Raw genomic sequence first — 27,222 nt, forward strand, 5'->3', positions numbered from 1 at the left:
GAAAACAGCCCAGACCGCAGCCTGAAACCTGAGACCTCTCTCGCCGTGAGCTTAAATATCCAGCTGGGCCTGAGATGCATGCAGCTGCACAGAGCCAACATCTCCAAAGGTGCATTAGCCAGCCACGGTTTGGGCCTCCACATTACGAAAAACATGAGACTTCTAATTAGGTMACTTTTAGCAGAGCAAACCTGCCCTAGATATTTAATACTGTAACAGTAATATTTAGAGCTTGCACGATGCCTTCCACATTTGAAGAGCTTTGTGCCTGCTGCCTATTAGAAATTAATCCTCCATCTTCTGCAGCAGCCACTTATTCTCCCTCTGCAGAACATAGCGAGGGACCAGGGATGGGGAAAGCAAGGGGAAAAAATGAGTGTGATTGTTATCCAAAACACTTAAGCTCAGCAGAAATGAGCTCAAGCAAAGGCTGTTCATGGAAGGTATGGGAAAAACATAAAATAAAATAAAATAAAATAAAATAAAATAAAATAAAATAAAATAAAATAAAATAAAATAAAATAAAATAAAATAAAATAAAATACCCAAGCCCCTTCAAAGGTCGCAGACAACCCGGAAACCAGAACCCTGCATTTTGCTTCAGTATTCGCCAAGAAGCAAGTCCTACACTCAGCTGCTAGTCATGAGTATTCAAAAATAATGAGTCACACACTCAGGAATCCGGCGAGCAATATAAATCACAAGATCAGTTAGGAGAAAATACATGTAGTCTTTTTCATTTTCAGTTCCCAGGCTCATAGGTCATCTTTTCAAGTACTTCTCTGCAACAACGTGGACGAGAATGCGCCTTCTCTTTGAGCAGAGACACGAATCTCCGTGTCCAGCCTTCCTCAATTGTTTTGCTTAAAATTCTCCTTTCTCCTTGAAATTCTTTGCTTGAAATTCTCCTTTTGTGCAACTTGCCCAGCCTYCGCTCTCTTTGTAGAGCTGTGGGGCAGAGCTGTCCGTGCAGCAGCAAAAGCACCAGAAAGGGCGTTTTAGCTCTGGGCGTGCGGAGCCTCCTCCGCAGGCGCGGCCGCTCCGCGCGGGATCGCGCGGAATTCCCGGGGACAAAGCAGGCACCTCTGGGAATGCACATGAATGGGATTCCCACCAAGACCTCAGACAATGGTTTCAAAAGCAAGTGAAGCTCAGTCAGGCTGCAGGGGACCTGGGAGTAGGTTGGGAGCTTTCTGATTTTATCCCAGTTCAGCCCAGTTCTGGCTTTTTCCCTCCTTGCATTATGGGATCGGGATGACCCAACCAATTCTTTGCAGACCTGAGTTTTTTGTACACTTTTCAGCTGGTGTCAGAACTACATGGCACTTTGCATAGGCTCCTTTTTGAATACACAGTTCACATCATGCCATAAGCACAATAAACAATAAATTGAACCCCAAAAGGAATCCAAGGAGCCATCAAGGACCAGGTCTGGTTGAGGAGACCTCCTGCAAGCCCAGATACGCTGTGGGTCTCCCAAGCTTTCTTACTATAAAATGATTATCGTAAGTATATCCTATTTTAACTACCACTGGCTAAATCCTGTTCTTTGCACTTGCTCGTGGTGTGCTGCACGTGAGAGGTCCCCCAAGCCTCCTGCTCTGCTCTCCCATCCAGGAACCAGGGTCTACTATTTACCCCTTCTTTGTAATTTGCCGCARTCCTTTCGCGTGCAGTCAGCCCTTTGCAATGGCAAGGGCAGTGCTGTTCTTTAACCCAGATTTCTGACTAAACTCTAAAGAAAAAAGTATTTTTCCAGCGAGTATCCATGAGCACAACCACTGCACACATGCGCAACGCCTGTTTTCCAGGGCCTGGCCGGCCAGGCCCCGTGCTCGGGAGCAGCACCAGCGGTACCGTGTTCCAAGGTGGTCCCGTGCGCCGTCATGCTCCACGTGCTCGACCGGCGGCCTTTCGTCACCATCACTGAGAACTCGTACAAGGTGTTTGGCTTTAACCCCGTCACTAAGTAGCTCAACGTGGTCGCATTGGCGGTCTGAAAGAAAAGCCAAGTGTCAGTAACGCCTGAAAACACCAAGGCACCAGCTCACAGACCCCTTTGCCTCGGGCGGGCGTTTAAAACCTTTTAGTATTGCTGCATTTTGACAACCAGAATCATTAATTCTCTGCTTTTTTGCTTTCTTGCGCAAATTCATTAATCAAATAGTGATGTAGCACTTGTTTGGTCCTGAACGAAAAAATCACTTCTGCAGTCAGCAAGAGCATTTAATAACAGTCAATTATAAATATATAGTTTTTTAAAGGCAACCTAATGTGCAGGGCACGCTCGTTCTGCAGCAGGCCGAATCACTGGCTGCTTGGGGGTTGCGTGTGTGTTAATTTACAGCATTTCATTACGTCATCTACCACGGCGAGCAATAAAGCACTGCTAACAACAAAAGCCCTCCTTGAAACCCAGAGCTTCCTGCCAGACTTATGTTAGAAATGTCATTGAATTTTAAATGTACTTTTAAGGAGGGAAAAAAAAATCAGCTGAGGATGTAGGTACTCAGACATGAAGAAATCACAGTGTTATTTAGTACGTAGGTTTTTTCAGATAAAAATGATTACCTAGSAACATGCTTCAGCTGCACGGGTTTATAGCAGGATTCACAACTAAGTCACTTAATTACAACTTTTTTACCTTTAGGCTAAAAAAAACCCAAGGTTATCTACATATATCTGTATTTCTTACCTATACCTACAGATATCTAAGATCTAGTCATTTCAAAACTTGCCAGGGTCACGTAACAACTCTATTCATAAATAACTATTTCCTTCAAAAACCTACTGTTTCCAGCTAATTTTCCTTCACAGAAAAGACTCTATAGCAAATTTACAACCCTTCAAGACCCTCAATCCACTCCAGTATAGTCCTAATAAGAAAGGACAAACTTCTGCAGAGAAAACCCTTATTTCTCAAGTGTAAAACGACAGCTTTTCAGTTACGCCGGCTGAAAACTCTTCACCGAGTGAAGCTTGGATTWGTACTGAGGATTTTGCATGTTGGCAGACGTGCACTTGGGCAGAGACACTTCATGATGGGGGGCCAGACAGTAAAAACCACACAGGAAATATAAACAGCACCGACCCCTCCTCTACCTTTAAACCTTTCGTTGCTGCCAGCTCTGCACCAGAACTCGACCCAACATGAGCTCCTGATGCTCCGAGGGCCGGGCAGCCTTTGCTCCGGGCTCTTTGCAGTGCAGTTCAGGGAGAGCAGGAATAGCAGATGCACCCGGGAAGCTAAGAACAACTCCGTCCCGGGCAGTTATTTAATAACCAGTCAAAAGAAGAAATCTTTTCCTACCATCTTACACTAAGGTGACTTTTCCTGGAAAGAGCATTTCTTCTTCCTGTGTTACATGCACCACTTAGTTGCTGCTTTTAAGGCTGCAACATATCCCCCAATACTAAGCCCTGGGCACCTAACAGAACGAATCTCCATAAAGAAGACCCTGCAACTTTTCTTTTCTTTCCACACCATTCTAGAAGAGCTACAGGCACCTTTAACACTGCTGCTTGTGCTTGAGAGCCTAGCTAACAAGTTACAGGTGGCCCATGAGCAGGAAATCCCTTCTACACCAATAAAGGTTTCTGAAAACGCCTTCTGATCCACGTTAGTGAAACCGCACGGTCCGAAGCAGGACTATTTTAGCTGCAGGAACTGCATCCCATCTGTTCCTATGTTTATATGCTCCAGACTGATGCATCTTCTATGCAAATCTGAGAAAACAGCTCCTTAAGGAAGGCTCTGTGAACCTGTACTTGGCCCAGGCAGCCCGTGCTTTAACCAGAGCTTTTATTAATACGAGCACAGGGAGCGGGACCGAATGCAAAGAGCGAATGGGCTGTGTGCAGGGGCAGCGTCCCGCAGGCCCCGAGGGCCGCYCCGACCCGCGGGGCTGGGCACAGCAGCGAATGGCACCGGTGGTGCCGCCGCTCCGGTGCCACCCCGTGCAGGGCAAAGCCGCGAGGGCGCCGCGGGAGCGCCCCGAATCGGGCGCTGGAGGGCAGAGCTCCTAGGGCTGCACGGGACAAGCAGCGCGCCAGCTCATGCTTCAAGCTAACTGATAAATTCATAACGTTAATTGATCACTTAATAAACTGACTGCAATGAAGCTGGGCAGGAGGAGAGCTCTGCAGACACCGCAGGGTAAAACAGAGATCAGAGCAAGCACTTTCAGGCTTTGGCCCTTACAGGCAAATGCTTTTAACCACCAGAAACTGTGAACTGTATTCCATCATTAGATGTTCTTTTTGGTGCTCAACGCAACCTCGTCGCCTGCCGGCCACCAGCGCCGGGAAGCGGGGAGCTTTCCGTGCRCCGCGGCGGGCGCTTTGCTCGAGCTCCCAGCTAATGAAGCTGCAGCGCTGCGTAAATCACTCCCGAGACGTCCCCTGCACGTGACTGTGGAATGCAGCTTCATAAATAACCTGCCTCTGGAGAAAGAACACGCGTGCAAACAGCTTTTCATTTCAGCAGGGAGGAAAGCACAGCACTGGTCTCTAACCAGGCTGCTCTGGTCTGGTTAGCACGCGGGCTCCGCTGGTCGGGGATTTTAATAACCTTCTCCTTCAAATACGAATTTACCGTCAGCATTTTTGAGCTCTCCGGGTAACCGTTAACAGCAGAAAAGACAATTGATGAAAATAAACAAATAAAGAAATAAAAACCTGCTCCCGAAGCTAGTCTCCAAACCAAAACAGTAGCTGTGAGTGTAGGAAGCTGAGGAGGTGATAAAGGAAATGTCACACTGTCTGCACCCACCCACTTCCTAAAGGAAAGTTTCACCAACAGCTTGGGGTGGTGGGAATGGAAAAGCCTGGAGAAAGGAAAACAACCTAAAATGGTAAGAGCCACTCCAGGCTGAGGGGTGTGTGACTCGTGCCACAAACTCAGGTCCCTGCGAACTGCAGAGAAGCCACCAGGGCCACATAAAGGCTCTGCTCCAGGGAAGCCCACGTGTGTCCTGCAAAGAGACCCGGAGGGCAGGACAAGGCTGAGATCGGCCGCAGTGTCCACGTGGAAAGTGGCAGGGCAGCCTTTTCCTCCCCTGCTTCCACGCGTTCCACTCAGCCTCGCTCCCACTCACACATGAAAGACACCAAAGAGCCACCGTTTCCACCCAAGCAACGGGAGCCTCTGAGTGACGACATAAGCCAAGGCTAGTGACACCAAACAGGGCTCCCTGCTTTCCAACCAACTGTCTTCGCTCAACATCCTCGTCACCCTCACTGGAGCACGAAACTGCGCCCTCAAACACTCCGGCTGCGTTAACGGAGCTGTGACGCCAATACCTTGTACTTGGTATTTGCAGGAATATTGGTTTTCCAGCGAACCGTGTAGTAGCGAGCATCCGTGATCTTCTGGTTCTTCGGCAGAGAGTTGTCTGCCCAATTGATCCTGATGGTGTCGTGACTCAGGATGGAAGCCTGAACTCCCACCGGCGGCATCATGGGGGACGGATCTGGCACTGGAGTGTATGGAGCATTAATAACAAACAAATCAACTTCGGAAGTGTCTAGGGAATTGATGGGCAAAACGTCGTGTATTATAATTAAAAAGGGGGAGGGTGGCATTTTAATGTAAACAAAAACAAAAAAGGGGAAATGCAGGGTAATTCAATGAAATGGAAGGTGAGGAATGGAGAAAAAGAGAGAAAAGGCAGAGTTAATAGGTGACATAAGACCGGCTAATAAAATTACTCTTGCACTGCATTCTCTTCTTAAGACAATGCTTTTTTATATATACAAATATACACACACTTGTATATGGCATATGCATATATACACAGCATATGTATATGCCATAACTTTTGCCACCTAGTTTTATTAGTGTTCAGTCATGACCTAAGAAACCAAACCTACATAATACAGTGATTTTTACTTTGCGTTTATTTGCCTCAAAACTGACTCCTTTTCCAGAAAAAAATGCTAAGGAAAAAGAGATGGACTTGTTCTAGAGAGGCAAATATCCTTCAGAAGAGACTACAGGGAACTCTCATTATCTTTTAAAGAAGGCTAACGACAACCACATTTCATGCATCTTACAAATTTGCAGCAACTGAAGCAACTGGCATTCCAGTGTCCTCTAGAAACTGGTCTGAATTCCTGGGCCTCAGAAAATGAGGACCTCTGGAAGTGTTAAAATCTGAAAACCATCTCTGGAGCAGAGCATGATGTCACCAGGGGAGCAGGCGGCACGATAAGCCAGAGAGCAGCAGCTCACTTGTGAACATATTTCTCTGCTTCAAGTCTAAGATAAGATCGAGGTTTTTTTATTAATGTATTAGAAGATAAGCAAGGTCTTCAGTTATCTTTTTTTAACGTGGTGACTGCAGACTAAGAATTAGACACAGAGAATACAGGCATAACAACTTAAAATGTCCGTGTGAAAGTCAAAATCTATCTGGTATTAAAAGAAAGTTCAATGCCTTTAGAACTGCACACTGTCATTTGTGTAAAAKTTAGAATAACTTTTTGAATAGCAAGAACATCTGGGAGTTGTTAAAGAGTAAAACTTCTAATTTAACAATAAAACTAATTTTAGGCRGTTTAATAAGTGGAGGAACCATGCAACGGGACCATGGAAACAGTAAGGGCAATCGGTTACATGGGTGGAGAGCACCTGCCAGCGCGGCGCCCGCGCTGCCCTCGAGCCTGTCCCCACGGGCTGGGCAGGACGCAGGTCAGCGGCTTTCGGGTGGGCACAAAGGCCAGCTGAGAGCARCCCCTCGCCCCTACCTGAGTGAGGCCTGGTCACGGCGCTCTCGTAGAGCGGGATTCCTTCCCCGACGTTGTTAAAGGCCTTCAGAGTTATCACGTAGTGCGAGCTGGGGTCTGAGGAAGAAAAATTCACACGTATCTTTAGCGCAAACTTGTTTCCTTTTTCATTCCGCATGTTCTCTGCTTCATTCACACTAAGAAGGCATGCACAGACGCCACCCCATTCTGACTTAGTGTAGATGTTCACAGTATTTCAACTGAAAAGCAAACTGAAGTAAAAGCATCAAATCAAAATGCATTAATGCCTTAAGCTGCAAGATCAATGCACACTGAATTCAGTTTTTTTTTCCTCTCTCCTTTCCCTACCTGTTCCTTTATCAACAGAAAAGTGAGTTTAATGTAAATTTAACCATCTGGAGTCTCAGTATAGCATCTCCACAATGTAAAAGATCCTCTTAACAGAGGCAACTGCAGTTGTATTTATTTACAATAAATTAGAAAGCAGCAATGTGAAGGAGCTACACAATGAGGCGCTGATGGTCACTCCTCGGCCTTACCCAGGTTCTCGATGGTGTAGTATCTCTGCTTGTAGTCCACCTTGATGGTCTGCGCGTGGGGGCTGCCAATGCCGTACCCGATGGCATAGCCCCTTACCACAATGTTCTGGTTCTCGGGCGGTGTCCAGCTCACCACGATACTGGTGACGAGTGGGCGGACGTGCAGCGAACTTGGAACTTCAGGAACCCGCGTTTCTGCTCAAGAAAATGACGAGTTTCAAGTGTAGAAGAGTAAGGTAACCTGGACGCAACAAAACTGACCAAATGGTTTTCTGAAACAGGTATGGCCCATCCAGAACCACCACATCCACCTAGGCAGATCCAAAGAGATCAGCCACAAGACAATACAGCAATACTTCTTAAAATKACACTCTTCTTCCTCAAATTCAAATTGCTTTTAGACAGATTCTGGGAGAAGTCCCACAAATTTTCTCATCTGAAATCTGTAAGTCAGGTTGCCATCTGGCCAACTACTGAAAGTCACATTTTTTTCACAGATTATTTTCTGCTATTATTGTTTATCTCTACATTGSAAAACCAAGAGGTTAACAAGGTTCTGTACAACATGCATAATGAACCTATGGTTCTGGAGAAGGTTTATTTATCATTGGAAGAGGGTGGTATTGTCTAAACTACTCTACTAGCATTGAAAATAAAATCTTAAGTGGCAAKAGACCAATGGCTCTCGGTCAAATGCCCTCTTCTCTCTTTACTTTTTCTTTTAGAAGGAAAACAGAAGGAAGAGAAAGTACAGAAAAAACACGTTAACAAAGTGTGGTACTAATGAAATACAGTGGTAAAAATGCAAGTATCTATGGACATTAGTTGCACTTTCCATGGTTTCTTTCTATGGCATCTCCCTTACGTTCAGCACAGCTCACACTTGGACTCGTCACTCCACAGCCTCAGTGCTGGTTCTCAAAATCCACGCTGTGAGCAACAGAACTATGTCAAGTCAAACACCGCACGGTATCTTTGGGTATCCTATCACCAGCCTCAGCTCTTCGGGGTATACACAGCAGTTACACGTTGGGTGCTACATAAGCACATAACCACAATTTCATTTCCCCCACAGGAAAGAGCCCTGCTTGTAGCACGCATTTAGCAGCATGCAAACACCCACACCATCAAGAGGATGATTTTTATTACAACATGAAAATTGAGCCACTATTATGACCCAAATCTTATTACATAAATATTGAGTCATCATTCATAATCAGGTATTTCTTCCCTGAAACAACCCAAAGCCTCACAGCACTGCAAAGTATAAGAGGAAGAGGTAACTGAGAGCCACGCTACTGACTTAGCAAGGATTTTCCCGGGCGCGATCTTACCRTCTAGATCGCTCTCGAAGGTCTCCGCCGACACCCAGTCGGTGGCGGGGCCGGTGCCGTTCACGGTGAGGGCAGCCACACGGAAGCTGTACTCCGTGCCGCGCTCCAGACCTAGCAGCGAGCCCACATATCAGCACAGCAACCCAGGAACCAATCTGTCCAGTAAAATACCTATTCCCACCCAATAAACGCCTGCAAATACGACTCGGTCACCTTCGATGAGCTGCGAGAGCTGCGTGCCGCCGATGCTCTCCGTCACGTCGCTCTTACGGGACACCTTGCGGTAGCGGATCTTGTAGCCGGTGATTTGCCCGCTGTGGGTTCCCGCGGGCGGAGGCTGCCACTGCAGCAGGATGCTCTGCGGGAGACACGAGCGAGCTGCTCAGTCGTGGCCTCCCACACAGCCACCCCTCCAGCGCTAACCAACAAGTGCTATGAGGACTGGTGCCATGAAAGCTAGACACGAGAGCCTGCCTATAGAGAACATGGCATTTTGATGTAAAAAGTAAAAAAAAAAAGAAAAAAAGAAAGAATCAAACCCAGGAGACCATACACAAGGCAGTGAAAGTTCATCTCAAAGCATTCTGATCCCATGAGACCTTCTGATTGCATTTCACCAACAACCTCTTGGCTCCTTATTTCATTTCTGTTGCGTTATCTTAAGTTATGGTTTACGTAAGGACACACTGTTAAGGAGTACAAACATTATCTGAGCTACAGTTTGTGAAGGCTTTTTCAATTTTTTTTTTTTGTTTGATTGTTTTGGCTTTTTCCTTATTAACGGTTAGTAAAAGGAGAGGTTCGGAAAAGCTTTTTTTATACCTCCAATCATAATTACTACAGTCCTAAGAACAAAATATGCCATTTTCTGAGGCCGCTGTCAGCACGCACGTGTCTGTCCCCACACTGCACACAGCAGGGAACCCACAGGAACATAGTCCTGGTGCGGCGCTTCAGGCTTCCTCGCCTGCTTCATCAGCAGCCGCCGCTCCGACCTTGGCTGCGCCGCGCTGTCCTCTCTGCGTTCACCTACGCACAACCCACAGGAGTTTCTGTGGCTCAGGCCCCCATTCTGACACTCTCCCGCTGGGTATCCYGCTGGGATAACTGGATCCAGGTTGATCCCGGCCCCCAACCCTCCGCCTGCCCGCGCGGGGCAGCGTCTCCAGCCTTACCTTGGAGTTGCGCACCTCCAGCGTGAGGTTCTGCGGTGCAGCACTGGGCACTGCAAACATTCAAGGAATGACAACTCAACATTTTCCAAGCACCACCTCAGATACTGCATTTCCACACACAACTGCGCTCTGCTATCATTCCACTAGGGAAGTGCAAATCATGCAGGTTTAAGACACCGTATAAAGTAAATCTGAAGTTCTGCCGGGTACTTTGTGACACACGGTGATCATTCAGCTTAGGAGGTTTGCCTGTTTTCAGCAGAAGAAATGCATTTGTGCTTTATTCACATCATGAATAAACTTACCATAGGTACCCAAATTAAAAAAAAAAAAAGGCCTGTTATTTAAGGATGCTAAACATCCCATCTCCTATTAACTCTAGCAAGAGAGATCATGTTCATTGCTTTCTAAAACCAAGACTTGAATTTAGATGCTTGATTCTGCAAACCTGCATTTAAAATTCTACCCGTGGTTTTTATATCCTGACAGCTCCTGCTCTTAAGCCTCTGCTCGCTGTTAGTTCAGCAGGCAGCTGTAGCAGCCTGGCCAGGACGATTCAAGTGCATGAGAGAGGAGGGCCAAAGGCAGGAGGGAACCAGAGGCCCAGGACACCCTTGTTGCCGCTCTCCAGCAGTGAAAAGCCTCACCAAAGGCAGCCACCCCTCATGACACTCGGGTCAGAGAGACCATAAGCACAGGGGACTAATGGCCTTCAGCAGGGAGCAGCGCGGAGATTCCACTTCTAATTGTGATGGATGGTTGCTAAAGATCAAGATGTCCATAAAAAGAGAAGTAATCCTCGGCAATGAGCAGCACGTAAGGGCTCGTTGAAAATGTTACATGTGAAGAGCTCTTCTGCAGCAAACCACCATAATATAGGTAGATTAAGAGCAAAAACCTACATAAAGACAAGGAGGCTTGTTAGGAAGAAGCTGAAGGTGGCAGCTAGGAACAAAATCCTTGCAGGAAGCATGGAGATTGCTTACAGACACCACCATTAAGAGAACACGGGGACTCATCCAAAAAGATCTCAGAAATTGTAGAAGGAGAACAGTGCAGTTAAGCAACAGGGGCATAAATCTGCCAAGAAGCAACATGAGGCCTTCAGAGAGCAAAAGGCTTATCGTAGGTAGAGAATAAACAACAGGTTAAATGTAGGATATAGCTCAGACCAAAAGAACTCAGTGAACAGCTTGCAAATGACACCCAAACTCATAACAAACTCTCTTCAGAAAGAAGGAGCAGGAAACCCTCCAGAGATTCAGCTGAGCTAGTAGATGATCAGGGTAGGGCAGAAGAAGCAAAAGATAAGGACATCCAAACTAACCTCCTTGCATTTGAGCTGACTGGAAGGAAGAGAGGAGGCTTCCATGACATCCCTTGTGAGGGATTTACAGGAGCTCTCAAATGGAAATGTCAAAAGAAGGGATTACGGATGAGTCAGGCCTAGTGGAGATGAGCATGTCGCCAGGATTAGCCGCTGTTCACCCAGAGCCCCAAGGGAATGAAGCACCTGCAGTACGAGGGCAGGGCTGTGACCTCTCCCTGAAGGGTGTCCCAAGAGCCGAGGACTGGGAGAAGACCAATGTGAGGCCCATTTTTAACGGAGTCCTGTGGCAGAAACACCTGAGACTTCGGGCAGTAAGCCAGACTCCTCTACTGGCAAATAAACTGAAGCTATGAAAAATCACAGCATTTATAAAGATGTAGAGAATTATGCAAAGATAAAATATCACTGTTTAAAAGGGAGGTCCTCAAAGACCTCCCTTTAGGAGGAGTTCTCCCAAGATCCTATGYAACAACGGGACAGGAGGGAAGTTCTTGCCTAAATGAATAACTGTTGAAACAAAGGAAAGAGTGGATGGGAGCGGATGTGCTGGGAGACGACCCTTCTCCAACACAGAAGTCATGGAAAGGGGGTGCCCAGCGCGTTGCGGGATGGGAGATGAGATGGGATGGGATGGGATGGGATGAGGCTACAAGGAACTGCAGGAAGACCCCAGAGATTTCGTGCCTGGGTGTTGAGGGGGCAGAWGACACTCAAGGTAAGTTACACACAAACCCCACTGAGCAGCAAGACAGATGTCACCGCAGGGGTCACAATGAGCCACGAAGGCCAGTCAAATACTAGAGATCACACGCTCGCATCTTTGATACAATTCTGTTACCCTCCAGCTCTGTAAATGCATCCTGCATCTGGGTGCAACTGCTTTGGGCACCCATGCAATGCCCAAGCCTACAGGCTAGGCTGAGTTTTGGTCAGACTCTTCTTAGCTGCATTTCAACTTTTATATTAAAAATGGAAGTTAAGGTTAACTCTGGTCATTCTACAATGGTTCACATATCCATATTTGCTCACATTAGCCTGTTATTTGCCTCATGGAAAATGCTGCTATTGCTTCCTGCTTTCCGTAATATATACAGCTGTTTTAGTAATATCTATGCTGGAGTCCAAACTAAAATACACTTTTTGCCATACAACTACACTCAAGTAAAATAAAAATACTCCAAAGGCAAAAGTCTGCTCATATGTAAAAATATTATAGAAAATAAATAATAAAAAATAACCCGGACTAGTTGGGTTCAACATACTTTTGTTTCTGATTGTAGTTTGTCTGCTCTGAATGTTCTGTAGAGATGATAACCCAGGAAATACACTACAGATGTTGAAATTACAAACATTGTTGTTTCATTATTAGAACAGATATTTCTGCAGGTATGGTAATTTTCCTGCATTCACTTCAGAAAGCCTCAAGGGGAGCTTCCAGCATGCACAGACACAGGCAACAACCATGTTATTAATGAAACAGAGCAACRCTGAACAGCAAATTTAAAAGGCTTTCTGATTAACAATCCACATAAAGGAAATAACCACAATTCCTTAAAAAAAAATATGGAAATGCAGCAGCTTACCGTCTGACAGCGTTCGGACAACAACGTCTTGGGTAGAGACGCCGGGACCGTGTTTATTGTAAGCGACCACTCGGAAACTATACTCTGTGTACTTTTTTAATCCAGTAATGGTATAGGAGAGGCCTCCTACATCAACATCCTGTTCGTAAATAAACACATGCACAAGCCAAGGTCAGAAGCAGGTCTGTAACTCTCCTAAGTGGCTCAGATCCTCAGCACAGTAACACTCAAGGGCAGAAAGAAGACCAAGACCATTTTGCAGAAACAGCACTTAAACTCACTTATGCACAGCCAGGATCTTTAAAGGGAATAAGTCTGGACTTGCAAAACTAAGTTCTACCTCTGTGGTTTAAAGGTCTGTAAATGGCAAGGAATCTGGCAAAGTGCTCTGCTAGTCAAAACTGTTATTATATCTTCCATAATGGCATGCAGAACTCCGAGGAATATTCGGAGGAATACAACACATTTCCTGTTCCAAAAAGTGATGTCAACGTTATTTCAAATGCTAACAAAATTATTCGAGAGAAGCAAAAAGCTTCCCTCAGCTTTTTTTCTTAAAAGCTGTAATAATATTCATGCACAGCTGGATGCAAAATTAAGAGCTTGGGGTTAATTATCCCAAAGTTATGATTATTTCTCAGGTGGCAACTGGACTTTTAATGTTCAGTATTTCTGTATGCCAGAAAAATGACGGCTTGGCCAACCCCTTCCTGAAACTGAAGATAAAAACACTATCRAAGCAGAAATGCTGCTGATGGCAGTGCGCACCACACGGCAAGAGCTAGGCTCGGTACCTGCTCGCTGGCCTGGCCCTTCTCCATGTAGTAGAGCTTGTAGTTCTGGATTTCTCCATTGCCCGAGAGCGGCGTCTCCCACGTGACGGTGACGGAGGTGGGCGAGCCGGCATAGGCGCGAATGTTAGGGGCTGGCCCAGGGAGCTGAACTGAAAGGCAAGCACGAAAGTGGTCACCCGGCCGAGCCACGACGTCTTGGGCACCTCAGTCCTCCCCATCACAGGTCGGCATCACGCCTGGATACACACGGGGGGAAAGGTGACCCCAGATTTCCCAAAGGAGACGGCAAGAGATGCAGCTCCCCAGGGCAGACTTTTATTTGGTCCGCTGTGATCTTAACAGAGCATGAACAGTGCATCTTGTTAAGGCTGAGTTTAAGCTTGGTGTTTGTTTGTTTGTTTGTTTGCTTTCGGATTTTATTATAAAATAATGACTAAATAACCTTCCTAACAAGGTCTACTCGTTAGGACCAACTTACTGTTGGAAAAAAACAGGCACGAATGGGAGGAAAAAAAAAGAAAAAGAAGAAAATCTACCACAAAAATAAGAATTAGCAATATCACTTACCCTCCGGCTGTGTTGCCACCTTCAGGGGGACGGAGCTCTCTCCAGAGCCRTGCCTGTTTTGGGCCACCACCCTGAAGACATAAACTGTTTCAGGCATCAGGTTTTGGATGGTCACTTGCATCTCTCCAGGACGACTTGTGTTTTCCACTCGTTCCCTTTAGGAAACCAAAAGGTTTGGACATGGAAACAACCCTTGATTAGTAAGAGGACTTGGAGGAGGGGGATAAAAGAGTAGCTGATATTGGAATCAACTTAATGTTGAAACCCTGTTTGAACGGATCTAATGTGTTAATGATGTGCTTAATTCCACTCGCCGATTACAGAGTGCTGATAACCTGCCAAAATTGCTGGTTCTGCAGCTGATTTTTGCTTCTGGTCTTACAACTTTGCTTTGAAAAAATATGCACTAAAGATGGAAGTAGTTTCTCTGCTATTCTTGTCACACGTACAATAACTCACAGGGGCAACTTACCCCCCTAGCCCGAAGCCACAAGAAAAAAACATTTAAGAACTGTATACACTGTCTGGCTCGATTGAAAGCATTTTTTGTTAATACTGCCAGGCTCCTTTCTGTACAGTTTTCTAAGAAGCTGTTTTTGCCATTTCCCTTTTCCTCCCAACTTTCCTTAGTTCCTCCCTGATGTYTGGATTTCTGAGGGCGCCGCGAGGGCGCAGGCCGGCGGCGCCGCCGGTGCCACCCAAGTGGCGGCGGGTCCCCTCGCTGCGCGGGGCAGCACCAGGGCCGAGCCCGGCCTGTCTGCCCGTCTGAACAGTCTGCAGCTGAAAGACGATTGCTCAAATTTTAGCCAAGCTCAACCCCAGCGCCTAAGGAGGGGGAATTCTGCTGCTTCGGGCAGGGCAAACGCCAGGTCTCCAACTGTGCTTCAGGGCACCTGATCATTCCTTACCGCACTCAGCACTGGGATGAAGATTAAGAGATTGATGAGCTACCCCCAGGCTTTCTTTGCAGCCCCTGGGTTTGGGGCACAGGGCAGCTGCTGGTCCTGCCATCCACCACCTCCCTTGTCGAGGCGCGGGCTTCAGAGCGCGGCAGGAGCCGCGTTCATCCCTGCGCTACGGAGGATCCCCCCCCCGGGGAAGCAGCGTGCTACCTGGGACTAGACATCAGCTTAAACGCTTCTCCAGAATAGGCTCCATCATGGAAATCCAGTGGCATTTTGGCCCAACAAGTAGCTTAATTTATTTCAACTGCTTTAACTTTCCCCTTTGAATGAACAACCTCCCTGTTCTGAATTATATATAATACATATATCTTTATATACGTTCTGAATTTAAAATGTCCCCAAAAGATTTCTCTTGTTCTGACATAAAGTATCTTATATAAAAAAGAAGCTGATAGAGTAGCAAGAGACCCTCTGAAGAAGCATCACGCTCACTACAGAACACAACTGGATAACAGGGAAAAAGGTAAGATATTTTCCACAGGATCTTTTCCAGTTAAGCACGTGTGAGCATCTGTCGGCGTGATGCCACAGTTTCGGCTCACTAGCTCCCTTTAAGATGCTCTGTAGCTCTAACGAGGGGTCTCTGAAAAGCCAGCGYGAGCGCCAGCTGATCCGCAGCTGCGGAACCGCATCCATCGCTCATTGACATGCAAAGTATTTGGTACCACGAGTGTAAAGGCACTCACTGATTTTATCTAGGGGAGGAAAACACAGCAATATGAGGCTGTTATTTACAATTACAAATAAACCCCCAAATTACTTTAATGGAAAGACAACATTCATCAAAAGCCGCATAGATGTGTCAAAGTGGGGCAATTTTCAGTAATAACTGGGAGCTCTGCCTTCCATCCCAACAGTACCTTTAAGATAGGCTGAGATTAATCTAATGAAGTGCCACATAAATCTCGCGTTCATGCTCCTTCCAAGGGAGCCCGAGYGGGTCGGGTGGGTGCAAGAGGGAGCGCGCCCGATGGTCCACGCCAAGAGCTCTACACCCCCCTCAACAGCACGGTCCTTCTCACGCCTTCCAGCTTGAGCCCCAGTTAAAAAGCTCTGTACTACTGGTAAGGTTTCCAACAGCTACCGATCCGAGTACTTAAGGGAAATAAAGTACCGGAATACACAGTTTGGGAAGGGAGACAAGCGGGCACCTGGAAACGGGCACTTTGAAGCCATGCTGACAGAGAGGCAACCTTTGGGGCAGGACTGCAAAGCAAAGAGCGTTCACGCTGGCCTGCTCGAGCTCAGGCCTGGCACGCACTCGGCCCGGCGTTTYGGTAGCAGCACTACACAGCATTGAAGCTGATTTGCTCTTTGAGGCCTATCATGCTCAACAGTGGCTTTAACATTGCCTGAATATATCGTACACATAATTTACCATCTCATACTGGTTCTCTTAGCTGTTTTTTTTTTTTTTTTGGTCTTAAAAGACTTGAAGCTCTTTGAATCCTCCCGCCTGCGTGGTCCTCTGAAGTTTGAGAGGACTAACACTTACAGACACTTCTCAGGAGAGCTGTCTTCAATGTGCAATATAGAACGGAAGAATGAAGGTACCAATCTGATCTATATTGTCTATCCAAGATATTTTCTATCAGATTTCTTGAATTCTTCTAGAATATGACAGAAAACCCATGGGATGTTCCCCARCTCCTGCAATTCTGTCACTAAAAGAGCGTCTCTAACATTTAACAAGTCCAAAGTGCAAAGCAAAGGAGCACTTGCCGTGTTTCTATGTGTGCCTCCTCGCCCCAAACCAACGCTACTATAACGGATGTAAAGCAGTGGGGGCCAAATCACATCTGGGACCCAAACCTGGCCAAGTGCCCACCTGGCATGCCAGAGAGACGAGAATGCCATTCCCAACACAAGAACGGCTGCCCGAAGCCCTTTCAGGATCCATTAACGGATACAGCACAACAGGCAGCTAAGCCACTCCACGCGGCACAAGTCTTCCTTCATTTCTCTAAAAGCCCAGTTAAAAGGTAAGTAAATCAAATACCTAGTTAGATCATTGCCCAAATGCAGGTAAAGAAAACAGCAACGCTTTGATTACTAAAAGGATCCAGTAATGCTGCAACAAAAATGAGCCACGTAGGCAGAAGTATTACAGTATGAGGAGATGATACACGTGCAAATATAGACGACCATGTTTTATCCAAGGATTGCAGAGAACCATTCAGGCAGTACTTTATACCACAAGGAAAGAAGGAGAGCTGTACATCTAAACTCCACTTTGAAATTTTTGGTCTTCTGACAGCTTGGCCATATATGGTAWCTTCATCTAATTTTTAATTCAATAACTATAACAACTATTCCCCGCCGCCAAGGCCAAACAACCAAGCAAAAAGCACCCTTTAATGTTCAAAAGTCAAACAGAGCAGTATAGACAGATTGATGACTCGTGTCTTTTCTTACACTATTATTTACTGCTCCTATGCCTTTAAATTTCAAGTAAAAAAAGTATTTATTTCATCTCTACACAATTAGTTACCTGTGTTTCTGTGATCCTTCCTAAAAGAATGTTTACAGACTTAAGTACAACCGAAAATCAATCCCCCAGGCACACACATGTGCACAGAGAGCCCCTTTCCAGCGAGCTGGCCCAGGAAGCTAGGCAGGAAGAGGGAATTTCGGCTTCTTCAGCACAATTTATAGGTAATTTATTGATTGCACAGGAATCGCTTTAGCCTGGGGATTACAAAGCATCATCAGACCAATTCAGTGGGTGCTTCCCACTCATCAGACTTTTGCCRACTTTCCTCATAAGAGCCTAGAAATAAGGAAGCAGACACTACTACAGGGCTCAGGCAAAACTCCATTCCATCTTCCCCTCTCATTTACCACGTTGGCTTTTGCCTCTTCAGATGGGTGCAGCCCCYGCCGCAGGCTGCGCTGCAGAACCACAGCCCATGGAGGTGGTTTTCAAGCAGCCAGGCCCTGCTGCATGCCCAGCAGCACGTGTGCTACCTGGCGGCGGGTTATGTGCCTCTGGTAAATGGCATTTACAGGGCATCACGATTCCTGAAGTGCCGTTAATCCTGGGAACGCCTTTCATTCCTAAGCAGTCTGCTAAAAGCAGGTAGCAAGTGTTTGCAGTCAATCAAAGTGCCATGCACAAACAGTGCCTGTGAGGAGGCTTTTACAGCACGCTATTTAAGCCTGCTCTTAGAGCATGTTTTCTATGAATCAGGTATATATGTGATTAATATAAGTGGAGACATTAAAAATAAATTTGCATTCATCATTTGCAGGAAGAGGGTGGCAGGAGGGAAGGAAACAGTCACCCCCTCAGGCTCTGCAGCCCTTATAATTTGGGGCACTAAAGGCTCAAGTCTTACAGCCTTCCTATTCAAAACTAGCAGGAAGAGCGTCCGTGAAAGAAAACCCATTTTGTGCATATAGCTCATTACCTGTTTATACCTTCCTTGGTGTAGAAGATGGAATAGGTGAGGTTGTCTCCTTGAGGGTCGGATGCGGGCGTCCGCCACGTGAGCCGGATGAAGCGAGTGGAGACCAGGGTGGCCACCACATCCCGTGGCGCTGAAGGCAACGGTCCAGTCGTTGCTGGTGCTAGATGGTCATTAGTGGCACTGGTCAGTGAAGTGGGAGGTAATGTTGGGATGGCAACATCTTGGCATGTGCAAACATTGGGGATTATGAAGGGCAAACATCACCACGGTTTTAAAAAAAGAAAACAGGGAAAAAAAACAAAAGAAATAAAACCACGATGGGAAACAAAACAAAATGAACACACAAAAAAGGCCATTAAACTGAAGGCTGACATGCAGGCAAAGGTAACTACTGAAAACTAATGGGAGATACTCAAGGACACGTCACTGCAGAGCAAGCAGACCAAATCTCCACTGTAATGGAAGTGGCAAGGGGGAGGGAAGGGTGGAACTGAGGATTAAGAGATGTCCTCCTAACAGGACACAGCGACGGCAAGCAAAGCTTCCATTTCTTTGTAAACCACAAGGGACAGCAAACATTTACAAATAAAAACTTGTACTGTGTTTTTTTTTTCTTTCCAGAAACACATCCAGACCCCACTTTCTACTTTACTTCATTACCATGCAGGRCTAATTTATACTGTTCTCAATCATAAAAAAAGACAGATGGAACATTCAAAACTCATTAAAGGAGAGCAAACTTATCCAGGTTGTGCAAGTGAAAGCTGAAGCTGGTTCACATCGTAGCTGCCTGGGCCCTACTGCTGCCCACGCCAGGACATGCTGACAAGCATCATATGCTGGGGGAAATAGAGGCTCCCTCCTAATTTCCATCAATGTCAGTATTTTYTTCCCATCAGCGTTCTTCCTCCCTCTCACACGCAGCATTTTAAGACATTAACAGGCWCTTCAAGCTCCTGCTTCACACTGCACCAAGGCCTCACAGACTTCTTTTGTGGCATTAGGTTATGTCTTCCTGCATTATTGGCTTAAAGCTCGGCTACATCTTGAGGATTATTGCATGAAAACGCTGGCAGGCTTCGAGCAAAAGCTGTGACAGCCCAAGAGCCGTCCTCCAAATGCCGTTGCGGAGACCCCTCTGTCGCCACTGCATCCGAGCAGGGTCCTGGTTATCACAGGGTGTTACGGGAAGCACAACTGGCAACGCGGGCAGGTCAAGTGCATTTTGGACGAATTTTCCAGCTGAAGGAGAGTCTTAGCCGTTTCTCAGGCTTGAGCTGTATGGCGACGCCTTCCACAGCGGAGCCCACGCTGCCCAGTGCATTTATTTGCTCGTTAGTTATGGACACCAACCGAAGTGGCTCAGAYGGTCTCCAAAAGGAAGATCAGGACAAGTACCGCCTATGTTGTGAGCTGCAGTATCTCCACCTAAAGTACTCCCAGAATGTATGAACTTGTGTCACGGTAGACAAGAAGGACATTGGACACAAAACTGGTGATTGAGAAAGTTATTTAAACAAGCAAACCCCGGGAAAATCTGGCAGAACCGCTGAGAACATCTCCACTACACGCAGGAGTTTAGCATTAAGAGCTTTAACTTACATTCTAAAAAACATTGTTAACCAAAAAGTCACCCCAGATGTAGGTCCTGACCTAGCAGAACTCTCATTTTCCATTTCTACTTCTTAGGCAACCACTGTCGCTGGCGAAAGAACAAAAAGTTTGCTTTAATCAACGAGACTTGCACGATGCAATGGAATAATGGGGACAGAAGGACATTGCTTGGTGGGCCACAACACCCTACAGACCACCACGAAGAGCAGCACGTATCTCTTGAGGCCAGCAGCCAGCACGACCAGCACAGATACGGTCAGCAATTTAATCACATTTCAATTAATGTGATTTGATACTCCTCGCTCTGATACTCAAATCAAAACTTTCCACTCCAACAGCTCTGTCTTTRGAGGACTCTGTAGGTCTCCCAGGCCTGGACTATACCTGCCTTGAGCYTGGGAACAAAGACCAAAAGGGGGGAGTCAGGAACACCCTGCTCCCCAGCTACCCTTTCCGTGAACGCTCACGGGCCACGACGAGGGCTTCTCCAAAATCCCCCCGTCCCAATCAGCAGGCTGCACCATTAATTTCACTGCAAAATCTGCCCTGTTCTCTAGTCCAGTTGAGTAGATTCCTACCCAAAGGGGCCAAGTTTCGGCCCTTCCTCCGCGCTCGAAGCGGGCCCTGCACGCGAGGCCATCTCCGTGACCGAGGATGACGGCGATCCCGACGTCTCCCTGCAGCCCTTGCCCGAGGGGCAGCTCGGGACCCGGGCAGAGGCAGCCCCAGCTGYCAGCACTACAGCTACCACCACAGGACAAACGTGCTCCGGCTGCTGGCCGTCGAGGGCCGTCTTAGCCAGGTCGAGCCTCGCGCGGCAGGTCCCGAGGGAGGCGAGGAGGACAGGAACACAACCAAGGCGCTGCAGCCTGCTCCCAGGACRTGGACGTTATACGTGGTCGTCAGAGCGCCAAGTCTGTATCACGCCGAAGGGCATCCTTGATTGCACACACGGCTCCCRTTACACGCGCCAGGCTTCTCCCACATTTATGTTTCAGCCAGTATTAATAGTTCCCCTGGACTTGAGCCTTAATCATGGCAGTTTTCTTTGTTCTCTTGCCTTCTGCAAAACACTTCCCTGGTGCTTGGAGCCTGCAGCATCCTTCCCAGGGTGTCTGCTTAATTGATTTGCATTTCATTTCAAATGTTACGTTTTCAGTACTCTTTAAATCTCATTTTGACTATTTCTGTGCTTGCAGAGAGCTCTAATTTCCTAGTCTTCTGTTAGGTGATTGCATTATTTAATTATTTAACACCACAGCACAGTTTGAGGAGCAATCTGGGTGGAAGCTGTTACTGAAACAGTCTGGGCCTGTTTAGAGACCTCAGCCAAAAGCCTCCTGAAGCAGCATCCTCTGCACCCTCTCGGTGACCTCCAGAACTGACTGCTGCTTAAAACCACTCAACATGGTAAGTGCCTCCTTTCTGGAAAAGGGCCTTAAGACAGCTTTAAAAATACCCAGGGCAACACACAGGTGCTAAGGAACTCCTTATAACCATTCCAGTTGTTTTATCCCTAGGAAGATTAGTGGAAAAGAACATGCACTATATGAACTTAGAAACCTTCAGAGACATTTATTAGACTGCCCTGCTCCACTGCGGCAGCTGCCCAGGGTACCCCTTCTAGCTCACAAAGCAGTGCACCCATCTCCCCATTATTTTGTATGAATCAATATTTCAATTTCTCCTATGTGTCCTGATGACATTTCCAGGGGAGCTGTTTGAAGCTCTTGACGCAAGAGATGCATTTTACCTCTCTTTTGAAATTACCATGTTAAAATGCAATACAAATATTTTCCCAAAAGAAATGAAACAAAATAATAACACTCCTTTCAGAAAATACATTAATCCAATGATTTTTTTTTCTTTTAATTCATCTATTTAATCTAAATCACATCCTGCATGCTCATACACTTGTCTTCCTACACAATGAAAAGGATCCAACTCGGCCTTTAGTCATGTGTGCCCAGCACGGGGCGACCGTGCGGACATCGAGGCGAAGAGGCTGGCAGAGCTGCCAGGACTGCCCAGCAACCAAGTCACAGCCACACACGACAAGAGGAACAAGAAACACCCCTGCTGACAGCACTACAGGCGGACCGGACCCGTCAACCACTACAAAAACTAGCAGGGGTGAAAAAYAAACCACACGGTGCACGAAAGCAGAAGGGAGCCGCGGGCTGCGCRAGGCAGCGAGTGTGCAAGGCAGGGGCTGGGCTCTGCTCAGGGCTGTGCAGCCTATTTACGAGACCTGGTTATTCCTTTTTTCCTCTTGTTCTTCCTCAAAACGCCTCGAGGGCCATCAGGGATTTTTGGAGCGCCCCGTGAGCGGGCTGCTCGGCAGCGCAGAGCCGTGTCAATGAGTAATTACACTGAAATTAGCTCCACTGCCAATAAGGGAGCCGCTTTATTACCTAAAGCTTTCAAGCATGATGTAACAAGCAACGCGCACAACGAGCCCTTTCCTCCTGATATGCATTTCATTGCTCTATATAAAGCGCCTCTACTCCAGCATGGCCCTTAAAGAGCAATTCCTAGACAGCTCCGCATTCACCTCGGGACTTTAAACAGCACAAAACGGGCTCATTCAGCGAGCGGCAGGTTAAGAACGGGGGGGAAAAGACGAGGTTGCTGCACGCTAGGCACTCGTACAGCACATTGATCTTTTCAGCCCATGCTGATGCATGACCCCCTCCAAGCTYGCCTTTTTCCCAGGGGATGAGGGGAAGTGCTGCCAAGGAATCCTGCAGCAAAGTGGGGAATCAAGGGCCGGCAAGGAGGGCTCCGCCGCGGCCAGGGCTGGAGAGGGGCACGCGCAGGYTAAATAACTAATGTGGCTACGAAGCAAAACGGCAAATGCTGCAAGGGGATTTGAATTCCTGACCGTTGGACCAGGGAAGCAGCTTGATTGGTCTTTCGGCATCTAGCCGACTGGAAGAAGTTAAATTCCAAGTGGAATAATTCAACCGGTCCTTTTTTCTCCTTCACACAAGGAATTTGCTAATACTTAAGTTGCAATCTGGGCAACAAAACAAAAAAAAAACTGATTTAATGACTGGACAACTGCAGGTAGCGCTTGAACTATTCAACTATTGAAATGTGTCGTCAATGCTGGCACCCCAAAATGCAGCAAGGGGATGAGATGGCCAGAGAAAGTCCCGATTTTAGCCCCTTTTCCACTAAAGGCTGCTTTTCACTTGCCATACATGTACTTCACACAGGAATTCAGCACGTGGCGTTGCGAGTTGGTGGTGGCTTCTCACCGAACTTCAATGCTCATCTTCCAGATACAAAACGTCGCGTTGCTCAGGTCCAAGAGGTAACAYCTATGGGGGCATGGAAGCGCGAGCCCTGCACGGCACCATCATTCCCGCGGTGGCAGGAGGGCCCTGGCTCCGCTGGCCCCACTCTCCCGGCAGCAGCAGGACGCTGCGGCGACCTGTGGAAAACTACTCGGCCACCATCCCAGCTGACAACGCTTTGTGTGCCGGCCAGCTCTTGGAAATACTTTCCATGCTGTCCAGCCCCTCCGTTCTCTCCTCCCTTCCCCGCTGGCTTGCCTCCTGCTGCACATTGTTGGCCCATTCGCTGCTTCCTCCTGCCACATTCCAGCTACAACATCGGATACGGGAGACGGAGGGAAAACAGATCAGGAATGTCCTCTGCTTTCAGGTTTGCCGCTGTTATCTGAATGACTTGGGATGGGTCCAGCTCCCCGTGCCTGGCCCTGTATAGTGTAACCACTACACGCCCGCTGACTGCATCCAAGCAGTGCCGAAGCTCGGGAAATGAAGGGGCATAGATGCTTTAAGAGTCCCTTTCTGGACACGTTTTGGAAAGCGTTGGCCATGTTCAAGTGGCCCTGAAGGGACGACAGGGAAATGTGTTTCCAGAGGGCTCTGCTGCTCCTTCATGGACGCACAAGATGAAGCGGCAAGTGGAGAGCAAGACAGAGCAAGCCAAGAGCAAACCCTTATGGGGCCAACTGGGGAACGGGAGGCATCCCAGCGCGGTCAGCATAAACTAATACAGAAAAAAAAGATAATTCTCTCTATAAAGACTTCCAAATAGATTTTACAGCTTTTAACTGTAAAAACATCCCTGGCTTCAGCAAGAAGAACATACTACAGCAACTAATTATAGCAAATCATTATTCCACTCAAAGACTGGCTAGAAAAACATGACCTAAGACATTCCAATCTCTAAACGCTCTAAGAACTTCAAGGCTGTACCACAAGAAAAAACTATCTCACAGGTACCAATGTGTTTATTTTTAATTGGGGTGTTCAGATAACAGTGTTTACAAGAAGAGTAATATTTTTTCATGTACAGTGCCATTTATCTGATTCCTAAAAGGTAATCTGGAATTGGAAACATTTCTCCTGCTTTCATCTAATGCTCTGTGTTCCTAAATTTGTGCTTTAGTGTATGGCAGTGTTTCTCTTCCTCTGCTCCAGCAGCAAAAGGATTTAACTTGCACCAAGATCAAGAGGCTGGAATACTTCAGAGACCCTTTTTTTATTTTAGATTTTACAGRCTCCCTCATGGCATCCAAAGACACCCAACCCGGAGCGGGCTGCAACGCCAGCAGGATGAGAGCAGCACCGAGGCCGCACGGCTCTCCCGAAACGGCCTTCGCTCCTCCCGCACCTACCAGCCAGCACCCCTGTGGTCACCCCCATGGAGAGCCGCCCCTTCTTGGGGTTGTTTCTCAAATTAAAATGCACACGGTTATTTGCTGTGGTGAAGTGCAAGCCCATTAATGCCGCTTGCCATCGTACATAAAGACGTTCTGCCCCGAGGAGGACGGGGGCAGAAAAACCCATTCCTTTCTCAAGGAATGGGTTTTTCAGACTTGCTCAAATGGCAACAGGATCAGATTCCCACTCCACCAGGCCAAGGAGAGCCCCCAGTCACCAGCTACTTTCAAACYTGGGCACTTTTTCTCCATGTACTTAGTCTTAAACAGTCTTATTAAAGGCAATGCTCTAAATTTCTGCAGCATTTTCCCAACTTGTGACCGCAGCAGGCAATTCAACACCAAAATCCTGATGGAAAAACACCGGCTCAAGTTTCTGGAAAAGTGGAAATTCACCTAAAAGCTCAAAGCTGGAAAGGGAGAGATTGAGAGAGAACAGGTTCAGAGGAGGCGACAGCCACCCGTACTGTGCTGAGGGAATCCTGGCGTCCCAGAACCATCATGGTTGGAAAAGACCTTCAGGATCGCAGGGAACACGGTGAGCAAAGGCTCTGAGTCCCACTGCCTCTGGCCACCTCCAAGGAGGGAGAGCACCGAGAGTGGGACCCTGGCACTGCTCTGCATCCTCTTCATCTCAAGCACACGTGGACAAGCRCAATCCCATCCCGAGAAACACTAAAAACCCCAATAAACAAAACCCTCAKTACCTTCAAAAATGAAATGGAGATACCTAGAAACATACCTTATGTTGACTTTTTTTGCCTATAGCAGATAATAAAAACATTTGTTGCTGCTTTTCTTTAATTGCTTTAAACTAACGTGCCTTACCACTGGGCATGTGAGTGGTTATTTGCTCTTCACCCAATGCATATTTGCAAAAAATATATACAAATAAATTCCTAACTCACGCGACCGACTTTTTGGCTCAATACCCTGCTGCAAAACGGCCACAGAGTAAATTGGGAGCACATAAACATAGTGACAAACACGTTTGCTGATAACGAGCCTGTTTTTCAAAGGAAGTCATAAAATCCACGCGGATAAAGATTACTCCTCCCATATCCAGCTCCCTGCTAGGCGCTGGGGTGCAGAGGAAACGATTTGGGTTTTCCCGTGGCATCGGCAAGAGGCGCGAGGGCCGGCGCTGACGCAGGGCGCAGCGGTGAGCRGCCCCTGCCCTCTGCCCCAGCACGGCCCTGCCGGCCCCAGCGCTTCCCGAGGGGCTCTGGGAACGGCCCCGTGCCCTCCCAGCACGAGACTGTAGGAAAATAAAGGAAGAGGAAAGAAGCCCCCAACACACCCAAGCCCGCGCCCGTGCAGGCTGCCGTCTCCACGTGAACCTGCAGAAATGGAATTCCTGCTCCCACCAAAAGCTTCCCAGAGCAGCAGAGGCTGAGGCAGAGCATAACGTGACCACCCTGTATCATAACAGGAAAATAATGATTTTGGTGCAAGAGCAAATATGTCACATTGGAGCAAAGCCTCTTTAGGGGCTCGCTACTAATAAAAATACTGGCTTTTTTTTTTTTTTTTTTTCAGTGTTTTCCAGCGGGTGAAATACCGCTTGCTGAGACCCGCTGCTGTCTGTGACTCAAGGGAGGACGAAGGAGACCCGGGAAGGACTTGGCTTTTCCTCCTTGTTCTCCTTCAGCACCTTCAGCACAAGTGTGCTCCAAGGAAAAGCCGTCAGCGTCCGCTTGGCTTTGAAAGACTTTGGCTCCAAAACCCCTGGATTTCCCCCAATTTGGGGGCATGGAGGGAGCAGGTTGACAACCGTCCTCTCAAGCAAACGTCACACRGGCCTAGTTCTACAGCAGCGGCAACAGTGACAATTCTCAGGTCGTGTCAATACTGACCTGAGGCAACCTGAAGTGCAGGTATTAAAAATGGAAACGGGATTTATTTGTTAGCGCACTGATTTGCCTGTGATATAAAACCTACTGGCATCTTGAGGCTGCCCTGTCAACACTGCCGGAAAAACACTTAACGGGAGCAGAACGGCCGTCGCTTCCGCTGTTCAAATCCCATGACATGTGCAAGCAAACTGTAAATCAATCCTTCCTTTCTTTTTCTTGTTCTCCAAATGGCATTCAGCTGTCTCTGCTATTGCTGTATAATTTAGCAACTCTGAAATATAAGGAATCAATTAAGGCCATATCCCCACGTCTGGTCCCCTCCGGTGCGAGACTGAACCAATCTGATATTTTCCCCTGCACCATGGGGCTAGGATCAATTACAAATTAAGCCCACTTCTGTCAATATTCACGTCCCTGGTTGTGAATAATATTGGCAAAGGAAATGCTGCCAGTCATCATGTTAGTTATCACGCTAAAACGGACCACGCTGTTACATTCTGCATCTTAAAAAAAAGGCAGAAAGAAAGAAAGAAAGAAAGAAAGAAAGAAAGAAAGAAAGAAAGAAAGAAAGAAAGAAAGAAAGAAAGAAAGAAAGAAAGAAAGAAAGAA

General features: G+C 47.1%; 1 protein-coding gene across 1 annotated transcript in view; it reads right to left on the reverse strand.

Annotated features, from left to right (window-relative positions):
- NEO1 (neogenin 1) overlaps positions 1-27,222 on the reverse strand; it is an 88,974-nt gene that overhangs the window by 20,758 nt on the left and 40,994 nt on the right. The window contains exons 7-17 of the mRNA XM_026043624.1: positions 18,445-18,664; positions 14,070-14,224; positions 13,503-13,651; positions 12,709-12,847; positions 9,796-9,845; positions 8,834-8,978; positions 8,621-8,731; positions 7,287-7,481; positions 6,748-6,843; positions 5,302-5,525; positions 1,858-1,996 (exon numbers count right to left, since the gene is read on the reverse strand). Of these exons, the coding sequence (XP_025899409.1) occupies positions 1,858-1,996; positions 5,302-5,525; positions 6,748-6,843; positions 7,287-7,481; positions 8,621-8,731; positions 8,834-8,978; positions 9,796-9,845; positions 12,709-12,847; positions 13,503-13,651; positions 14,070-14,224; positions 18,445-18,664 (1,623 nt within the window). The remainder of the gene's footprint in view (positions 1-1,857; positions 1,997-5,301; positions 5,526-6,747; positions 6,844-7,286; positions 7,482-8,620; positions 8,732-8,833; positions 8,979-9,795; positions 9,846-12,708; positions 12,848-13,502; positions 13,652-14,069; positions 14,225-18,444; positions 18,665-27,222) is intronic.

This window comes from Nothoprocta perdicaria, unplaced genomic scaffold, assembly GCF_003342845.1.
Source record: "Nothoprocta perdicaria isolate Ctin4 unplaced genomic scaffold, notPer1 scaffold_332, whole genome shotgun sequence".
Lineage (NCBI taxonomy): Eukaryota > Metazoa > Chordata > Aves > Tinamiformes > Tinamidae > Nothoprocta > Nothoprocta perdicaria.